This window comes from Garra rufa, unplaced genomic scaffold, assembly GCF_049309525.1.
Source record: "Garra rufa unplaced genomic scaffold, GarRuf1.0 hap1_unplaced_364, whole genome shotgun sequence".
NCBI classification, from domain to species: domain Eukaryota; kingdom Metazoa; phylum Chordata; class Actinopteri; order Cypriniformes; family Cyprinidae; genus Garra; species Garra rufa.
The window spans coordinates 4,410-14,774 of NW_027394631.1; the positions used below are offsets into that span (position 1 = coordinate 4,410).

General features: G+C 40.7%; 2 protein-coding genes across 2 annotated transcripts; both read right to left on the reverse strand.

Moving 5' to 3' along the window:
• Nucleotides 1–351: 351 nt before the first annotated feature.
• Nucleotides 352–2,839, reverse strand: LOC141317130 (protocadherin beta-16-like). Its single transcript, XM_073832940.1, has one exon. The coding sequence runs from the start codon at nucleotides 2,734–2,736 to the stop codon at nucleotides 352–354; it is 2,385 nt and encodes a 794-aa protein (XP_073689041.1). The 5' UTR covers nucleotides 2,737–2,839.
• Nucleotides 2,840–6,829: 3,990 nt separating this feature from the next.
• On the reverse strand, nucleotides 6,830–9,424 carry LOC141317128 (protocadherin beta-15-like). Its single transcript, XM_073832938.1, has 2 exons — nucleotides 6,951–9,424; nucleotides 6,830–6,856 (listed from the first exon to the last, which is right to left on the reverse strand). The coding sequence occupies exons 1-2, from the start codon at nucleotides 9,339–9,341 to the stop codon at nucleotides 6,830–6,832; spliced, it is 2,418 nt and encodes an 805-aa protein (XP_073689039.1). The 5' UTR covers nucleotides 9,342–9,424.
• Nucleotides 9,425–10,365: the final 941 nt, after the last annotated feature.

A 10,365-nucleotide genomic window follows, 5' to 3' on the forward strand; every position in this document is an offset into this window, starting at 1 on the left:
AGACTAATATTAAATAAAATAGATCTCAGTGTTTCATATGTTTTATTTCAGGGGCCTGAATAGTAAAAAAAAAAAAAAAAAAAAAACTTTTTTTGTTGTTATTGTGCTGATTTCCTTCTTTAAAAAAACTAACCACTATTTAGAATTTCATATAAACTTCTAGGTCAAATGGATATCTCACAACTATGTCGAATTAAAAAGTAAAAGCCTGTTTGTAGCCTTAACACATAATAATAATAATTAAAAAAAATTCAAAGACTCTGCTTCTCTAAATTCTACAAAAACAAATATTTAACAGTCTACGCCAAATCCAATCGTGATGATGACACTCATAAAAATGCAGAACTAAATTCATACCTTATTTTCAGAGGTACTGTCATGCATAGCCTCTGCATCAAGCCCTTCAAGATCATCCAAAGCGGTTTTTTTCAAAGTCAGGTCAGCAGTCAGCGTGCCCTCATTATAAGATCTGACGAACTTGAAGTCACTAGTGCGCGAGCCAGTGGTCAGGTATGCGTCATAATTGTAAGTGCTGCGAAGAGTCCCCGCGCCCTCCACCTCTGCGTAATTTGGGGGGAGATACGCGCTGGGAATGGCTACAGCTCCATCAAACAACAGTCTGGGCTTTCTCCTGCGACAAAACCTCACGGCCAGGATGATGATGATGAAGGTCATGAAGAAAGTGGAAACGGACACCAGCGCGATGATCAAATAAAATGTCAGTTTGGAGCTGCTCTCGTCACGAGACATGTCTTTCAGTTCTGGAACTTCAGCCAAGTTATCTGATATAAGTAAATACAATGCGCACGTGGCTGAGAGAGAGGGCTGTCCGTTATCTCTCACGGATACAATGAGGTTCTGTTTCATGCTGTCAGATTCAGAAATGTCCCGCTGCGTCCTGATCTCTCCGCTGTGGACACCGATAGTGAAAAGTCCCGGATCTGTTGCTTTAATAATGTGATACGAGAGCCACGCGTTTTGGCCAGAATCTGCGTCCACGGCGATCACCTTGGAGACCAGGGAGCGCGCTTGCGCAGCTTTGGGTACCATCTCTGTCAAGAAGGAGTTTCCTTCCAGAGACGGGTATAATATCTGAGGCGAGTTGTCATTCTCATCCGTTATGAAGACACTCACGGTCACGTTACTGCTCAGAGGAGGAGAACCGTTGTCTCTGGCTAACACGAGCACTTTGAAACTTTTTAACTGTTCGTAATCAAACGACCTCACAGCATGAATGAGCCCGGTGTCTCCGTTAACGGACAGAAAGGAGGACACCGGTGCGCCATTGATATCAGAGGACAACAGAGAATAAACTACAGTGCCATTCTGTCTCCAGTCCGGGTCTGTAGCTGATACTGAACAAATAGAGGAGCCCGGTTTGTTATTTTCTTGCACATGAGCTCTGTAATTCTGTTCCTGAAATACAGGTGGATTATCATTCACGTCAGCTACAGTCATGTAAATATTTTTAATAGAAGATAAAGGCGGAGAGCCCTCATCAGTAGCAGTGATTGTAACATTATAATCAGAGAGCAGCTCGCGGTCTAATTCACCAGTGGTCACCAGAGAATAGTAATTTTTAATTGAAGGTACGAGTTTAAATGGGACATTTTGCTGAATGGAGCAGCGCACCTGTCCGTTATTCTCCGAGTCTCTGTCCTGTACATTAATGATGCCAACCTCTGTACCAGGTAACGCATTCTCAGGTATCGGGCTATTCAAAGATTTTACTATTATTATGGGGGCGTTATCATTAATGTCACTTACACTGATTATAACATTTGAGTAAGATGTTAGACCTGAACTATCTTTAGCTATTATTCGCAGATTAAACGTGGTTTCCTCCTCGAAATCTATTGACCCTTTTATGCTGATGATACCCGTCTTTCGATCAAGGTAAAACAAATGTTTGTAGTCTTCCATAACATGACTAAATTCATATGTCACTTCTCCATTTTGTCCCTCGTCAGCATCAGTAGCGCTCACTGTCACCACTACAGTATCTACAGGAGAATTTTCAGGCAGACTGACTTGATAGACGGTCTGACTAAAGACTGGAGCATTATCATTAGCATCCAGCACAGTGACGTGTATGGCTACAGTACCTGATCTCGGTGGAGTCCCGCCGTCTATCGCAGTAAGAATTAATGTTACCTCCTGCTCGTGTTCGCGATCGAACTCTTTATTTAAAATTATTTCGGCGTATTTCTCTCCAAGAGAGTTGCTTTGCACGGATAAAAGAAAATATCCATTACTTTGAATAGTATAGCTTTGTACAGAATTTTGCCCAATATCCGCGTCATTTGCTTCAAGTAGGAAGCGTTTGCCTTTATCGGCAGATTCCCTGATCTCCAAATGAATCTCATCTTTACCAAAGTAAGGACTGTTGTCATTAACATCTTGAACACGAAGACTGATACGGTGTAATTCTAAAGGATTCTCCAGCACAAGCTCTTGATTTAAAACACATGAAGCTTTCTTTCCGCAAAGTCCCTCTCTGTCGATTCTCTCCGCTACGGTCAGTTCTCCAGTATTCAGATTAATGTCACAGTATCGTTTTCTGTTACCTTCAGCATCAACGCGAGCCTTACGAAATGACAGTCTGTTCACATCGAGCCCGAGATCCTTTGCTATATTTCCAATCACAGATCCGCGTTTCATCTCCTCCGGGAAAGAATAGCTCACGTCTCCATAAGCGGTGTGCGCCATCAGCACGAAGAACAAAAGGCTAAACATCTCACTAGAAATACAGAAGGTTTAGATATCTATGCGGAAATTAATACAAATGTAACCACGTTATTCACGTGTAAAAGAAAACGCAAATGACTTAATATGACACATACAAGGGGACAGCAGATGATGCGTCTCTCATTGTTGGCGATTTTCTACAACGAGCTGAGAAGTCAGTCCTGAATATGACATCATGAACAGGGTGGAGAGAAACAGCAACATGAATGTCAACGATTCCACTGGTAAACAGCGACACTAAGAGTTATATTATGAAACTGCAAGTACTGAAACATGCAACAGGCACATTGGAAATGCGTGCCTCTATTTACATTTCTGCAAACCTGAAAAAAACTACCTATATGTACGTATCACTGCACGTATCACTGCAGTTTCCAGTTGAAATGAACATTAGAGGCAGTAAAGCTTTTATTCCTTTTCACACAAAGTATGATTCACACACAGAGTTTTGATTAATAAAGCCTAATTTTCACACAATTGCTGCACATTAAATTACTCAATAATATCAAGAGCCCTGCACAATCAAATATGGTGGTTAGATGTGAACAGATAAGAAGCCTATTTTTCTAGAGCATCTATGCGTATATAAAACGCAGAATTATCTTCACATGAAACCAAACGTCACACAAAGCAGATGCCATGCAACAAAATCAAATTATTATGTAGAAGAGATCTCCAAAAAAAAAAAAAAAAAAAAAAAAGAGCAAATGACACCATCTTGGCCAAACTTCTCTCCTTACTTATTTACGACCCCCTTCTCCCCTCTCCCCTACTAGACTTCACTGAAAGTTCACTAAGAATATCTATATGCCACATATGTTATATCTTGTGAATCTGATGTTTTTCCCCTTCATGTATTGTATCGTTCTAAAGGTCTCCGTGCGACTGGTAAAATAGTATAGATTTTTCACCAGTACTTAAATTTTAGGACAGATTAAAAACGTTTGAAGAATTCTGTTCTGCTGATGAGGGGTGTGTCTTGAAAGTATAGGATATTCAAAATAATCATATATGCAAATTAATGCATTATTAATATTTGTGATCAATATTTAATTAGAAATACAGTGCAAGTTTAATGATCACTTAAAATTAGAGTCAGATTTAACACGGAGCTAGACTAAAATTAAAAAAATAATAATCTTGATAAATCAAGTGAACTTTGCAGAAAAGCAAGTAAAAGACCTACACGCATTATATCTTCGCCCACCCACTGTATTCCGTCCTTGGGCCAATTAGGGCGGTTCCTTAACACTAGATTTACTAAACCTGCGCAAATTTGCGTAAAATCCCTGGACCTAACACCTACAAGCACCCTGCTGAGATTTCCACAGGCCTTTTGTCCTCCTGCTTTTGTTGTGCAAATACACCCATTACCTGTGAGGCCTGGCACATTTGCATTTTTTTACTCAGAGTAACTCAGATCCAAGGCAGGCCAAACCTCTGTGTGTAACAAACCGTTAGAATTGCCTGACGTATTTATACAAAAGACACACATTCACAATATATGGATACACAAGTCTGTTTTATTTTTATACATATATACATACTTTTTTTTTATACATACATATTTATTTTATATAAGTGTTTCAAACTTTGCAGAGTTTGCAGACCCAGTGTCCATTGTCCCTGCATTTGGCACAGGTGAATTTTTTACATGTTGCACAGGAATACCTGCTGCGATTCCTGTTGCAGCTCTCTTGCACCTGGCACTGTGTTGTCTGTACAGTCCCTGGCACAGCAGCTTCAGCAGCCTGCCTCTGTGCCAATATTTCCTTCTGTTGCATGAATCGGCAACGAAGTTCCTTTGCTAGAAGACTCAGAAACAATCTTCTTTTGCCTGTCCACCCAGTACATGCCTTGTACAAAATGTAGGCATTCACCGCCGCTAGGTCCAGCATATTGTAAAAAACTGCTACTGGCCACCTGCGTGTTGCTGCTCTTACCGAATACATCCGTGCCATTTGGTCCAACACGTCTACACCACACTGTAAAAGTAGAGAGAGAGAGAGAGAGTCATGAGTATATGTGCTTTTTTCTATAGGTCTGTATAGTACACATCAGAAAACATTGTAGTACTGGTGTAAAATTATACACAAATTCACATACCTTCATGTGGTTATAGTCTGTTATCGTGTTGGGTTTCCTCTTTCTGCCATCACCGATCGTCACGTTTTGGTGCATGGAACTTAGAACACACACAGTCTTCTTTTTTTTAGGGGCATAAATTGTCAAGGAGACACTGCCACTTCTAAGCACTGAAGTGGAGAATACCTCTCGCTGTGCAGTGTCTTTTGCTAGTTGAGGAAGTTCACGTCGGACTTTATTCATCGTGCCCAGTAGCGTTGTTTGACGCTGCAGCAGTCTGTGCGCCAGTGACAGTGAAGTAAAGAAATTGTCCGTTGTGACATTTCTCCCTTTATCCAAAAATGGCTCCATCAGATTCATGACCACATTCTCTGCCAGCCTCTCTCCCTTCTGACGACTGGGGTCCTTTCCCAAGTAAGGAGATGCCTTGCAAACATATTTGGTCTCCAAATCCGTGGCCATCCAGAACTTGATCCCAAATTTGTCTGGCTTGGTTGCAATATACTGTGTGAATGGACAACGTACCTTGGTAGGGAACAGCTGTTCATCTATGGTCATGTGTTCTCCTGGAGTGAAACTCTCAGCACAGTTCTTGTTGAAGCGTGTCCAGATGACGGAGATCGCAGCAAATTTGTCTGTCTTCACCCGTTCTGCCCGCGTGTCCTTGTCATCAAATCGAAGGTGTTGCATAATTGAAATGAATCTATCACGGGGCATTGTCTCTTTGATTACAGGCACCAGAAAGCTTTCTGACCAGCAATCCACAATGGCACCAACGGGACACATGATTGCAAAAAGTGCCAATTGCCCTCTGATTGCCCACTGAGTTGCACTGTCCACATTTCTGCAGTGACAATGCAGATTTTCCACTTGTGGGACTAATATAGACAGATCAGAGGTGAACCAGGAACTGAGGGGCAGCTTTTTTTATGTTTTTTTTTTTTTTTTGCTATTTTTTTACATGAACAGGCAGAGGACAGAGCATATGAAAGCTGGAGCGATCACACAAAAAGAAAATTTGCTTTTGGTGTTATAATTCAGTGATGTGTTATAATTCTGTATGTGTACGAACATGTTTGCACACATTTTTTTATAAATAAAACAGTTGTGTTCCCATATAATGTGAATATGTGTCTTTAATATTTGCAGGTCAGTCAATGTGTTGAATATTTTTTATAGATATGGCAGGCATTTTTGAAGGTTTCCATGTCACACAGAGGTTTGGCCTGCCTTGAGTTACACTGAGTAAAAAAATGCCAATATGCCAGGCCTCACAGGTAAATGGGTGTGTTTGCACAACAAAAGCAGGAGGACAATCGAGCTGAAGAAGTGTGAAAATCTCAGCAGGGGTGATTCACACCTCAGGACTTTCACCAAAAAATAAAAAAGTCAGTAATTCTAGTGTTAAGCGTAAAATAAACACGCCAGTATTTACACATACATAGTACAAAAGCAAAACCTCAACAGCAACAGACACTGACCCATACGGCAGCGTGGAAAGCTTATAGAAATATGCCGTCCCAATTTCGTCGGAGTTTGCTATTAAGTATTGACCAAAAAAAAAAAAAAAAAAACCTTAAACATTTACAATGATATCAAATAGAGTACCATCCTCTATTTCCTTCCATATCTTACTCCGACGTAGACGCAACAACCTAAACAAACTTAAAAGTTTATGCAGCACCATGGACAGCAACAGTAAAAAGTTATGTAGCACCATGGACAGCAACAGTAAAAAATTACCTTGTGTCGTTTTCCATACAAAAAGTACAAGGCCTATGTCTACACAGAATATTATTGGCATTGGAGTTTAATTCTCTGTATATGCTGAATTCATAAAACCGAGACATGAATGAGAGAAACGCTAACAGATTCTAAAATAAATAAATAAAGTGACAAACGTAACGATTTATGAATATATTAATATGTACAGATTACATTTAACTACATTTTAGACCTTAACTGTAGACATATGAATGTTTCAATGTGAATAAGTTCACGTGATCTTTTTCGAGAACAAAGCCTGTCAAAGCGATCAAATTAGAACACAAATTCACATTTAATTTCTAAACCCAGACCATTAAATAATTGTAGAAAACAGAGTTCGTTAGCCCTACCTGAAACGAATCGCTCATTTCCGCATCAAGCCCTTCAAGATCATCCACAGCAGACTGAGTCTTTTTCAAAGTCAGGTCAGCAGTCAGTGTGCCCTCATTATAAGATCTGACGAACTTGAAGTCACTAGTGCGCGAGCCCGTGGTCAGATATGCGTCATAATTGTAAGTGCTCCGGAGAGTTCCCGCGCCCTCCACCTCTGCGTAATTTGGGGGGAGATACGCGCTGGGAATGGCTACAGCTCCATCAAACAACAGTCTGGGCTTTCTCCTGCGACAAAACCTCACGGCCAGGATGATGATGATGAAGGTCAGGAAGAAAGTGGAAACGGACACCAGCGCGATGATCAAATAAAACGTCAGTTTGGAGCTGCTTTCGTCACGAGACATGTCTTTCAGTTCTGGAACTTCAGCCAAGTTATCTGATATAAGTAAATACAACGCGCACGTGGCTGAGAGAGAGGGCTGTCCGTTATCTCTCACGGATACAATGAGGTTCTGTTTCATGCTGTCAGATTCAGAAATGTCCCGCTGCGTCCTGATCTCTCCGCTGTGGACACCGATAGTGAAAAGTCCCGGATCTGTCGCTTTAACAATGTGATACGAGAGCCACGCGTTTTGGCCAGAATCTGCGTCCACGGCGATTACTTTGGAGACCAGGGAGCGCGCCTGTGCAGCTTTGGGTACCATCTCTGTCATGAAGGAGTTTCCTTCCAGAGACGGGTATAATATCTGAGGGGAGTTGTCATTCTCATCCGTTATGAAGACACTCACGGTCACGTTACTGCTCAGAGAAGGGGAACCATTGTCTCTGGCTAACACAAGCACTTTGAAACTTTTTAACTGTTCGTAATCAAACGACCTCACTGCGTGAATGACCCCGGTGTCTCCGTTAATGGATAGAAAGGAGGACACCGGTGCGCCACTGACATCAGAGGACAACAGAGAATAAACTACAGTGCCATTCTGTCTCCAGTCCGGGTCTGTAGCTGACACTGAACAGATAGAGGAGCCCGGTTTATTATTTTCTTGTACATTAGCTCTGTAATTCTGATCCCGAAATACAGGTGGATTATCATTCACGTCAGCTACAGTCAAGTGAATATTCTTAGTGGAAGACAAAGGCGGAGAGCCCTCATCAGTAGCAGTGATTGTAATATTATAATCAGAGAGCAGCTCGCGGTCTAATTCACCAGTGGTCACCAGAGAATAGTAATTTTTGATTGAAGGTACGAGTTTAAATGGGACGTTTTGCTGGATGGAGCAGCGCACCTGTCCGTTATTGTCAGAGTCTCTGTCCTGCACATTAATGATGCCAACCTCTGTACCGGGTAACGCATTCTCAGGTATCGGGCTATGCAGAGATTTTACTACTATTATAGGGGCATTATCATTAATGTCACGTACACCGATTAAAACATTTGAGTAAGACGTTAGACCTAAACCATCTTTAGCTATTATTCGCAGATTAAATGTGGCCTCTTCCTCAAAATCTATAGGCCCTTTTACCCTGATGACACCTGTCTTTCGATCAAGGTAAAACAAATGTTTGTAATCTTCTTCAACATGACCAAATTCAAACATCACTTCTCCATTTTGTCCCTCGTCAGCATCAGTAGCGCTCACTGTCACCACTACAGTATCTACAGGAGAATTTTCAGGCAGACTGACTTTATAGATGTCCTGACTAAAGACTGGAGCATTATCATTAGCATCCAGCACAGTGACGTGTATGGCTACAGTACCTGATCTCGGTGGAGTCCCGCCGTCTACAGCAGTAAGAATTAAATTTACCTCCTGCTGCTGCTCACGATCCAGGTCTTTTTTTAAAATGATTTCGGCATACTTTTCTCCAAGAGAGTTACTTTGCACTGACAAAACAAAATACTCATTATTTTGAATAGAATAGCTTTGTACAGAATTTTGCCCAATATCAGCGTCATTTGCTTCTTCAAGTAAGAATCGTTTGCCCTTATCGGCGGATTCCCTGATTTCCATATTAATCACATCTTTACCAAACAAAGGATTGTTATCATTAATATCTTCAACAATAAGACTGATACGGTGTAATTCTAATGGATTCTCCAGTACCAGCTCTTGGTTAAAAACACAAGCAGCTTTCTTTCCACAAAGCCCCTCTCTGTCGATTCTCTCCGCTACGGTCAGTTCTCCAGTATTCAGATTAATGTCACAGTATCGTTTTCTGTTACCTTCAGCATCAATGCGAGCCTTACGAGATGGCAGTCTGTTCACATCGAGCCCGAGATCCTTTGCTATATTTCCAATCACATATCCGCGTTTCATCTCTTCCGGAAAAGAATAGCTCACGTCTCCATAAGCGGTGTGCGCCACAAACAAGATGGAGAAGAAAAGACAGAATCCTTCGTGCACCATCCTCAGTCGTGCACAAAGTCAGCTACTCGACGAAAAAGCACAGTAAGTAGATAAGAACGAAGAATTATCACTTTTAACAGAACACTATATTCTGCTCTTTCAACAAAGACTAAAGACCATCTCTGTACAGACACTGGACATGCATTCAGCAAAGAGGAACGCAAATGGGTGGAGATAACTGAAAGAAATGGGAAACATAGGTCAACAGCGACACCGTGAGAACTAAGTAAGATGTTAATACATATGTATAAAACATGTCCATATTTCCTAAACACGCCATAAAAGCAAAATCGTTTCATTAATGTAGTGAAAAAAGTAGCTTTAGGTGTTGTCCAAGTACACTAAATACACGATTTGTGAATTGTGATCAAGTGAGCATTATATTGTTAATTACCAATAAACAAGAACAAATCCGATGAGCAACCCAAGGACAAACTTTTTTACAAAACTGAAAATGCTACAGTACAGTTCATGTCCCAAAACATCAGCACCACGGACAGCGCCACAGAAGGTCAATACGCCTTGTAATGGTAAGCACATGGTGGTCTGTTTTTAAAAATAAAGCTTTGTTTTCAATCTCATCATAAAATTGAAAATGACAAACATCAGCACATACATCAATAAAATAAAACGCACACATTGCGCAAAATAAGCAAATTAGATTGTATATTTCCTAACACAAATGGCATTCGCAATGCAGAACAACAAAAAAGAAAAAGAAAAAACAAACAAACGCAGAAACGATAGAAAAATCATGATAACGAGTAATTATGACTTGTGTAGGATGCTGTGCATGGCTTCACATGTATCTCAACACCCAGTAAGAAAAAAAGAACTGTAAGAAGCAAGGACTGTAACAAGCGATGTTTTAAAACATTACTAAATCATTCAGAATATAACAGATTCCAGACTTTCTAAATTACTAAATCCGACAAGTGCACCACCAATACCACTATACAAAACTGTCAAAAACTAAAATAACTTCTACCATAATGAATTATGCCCCAAGTCCTGCTTTGAACAC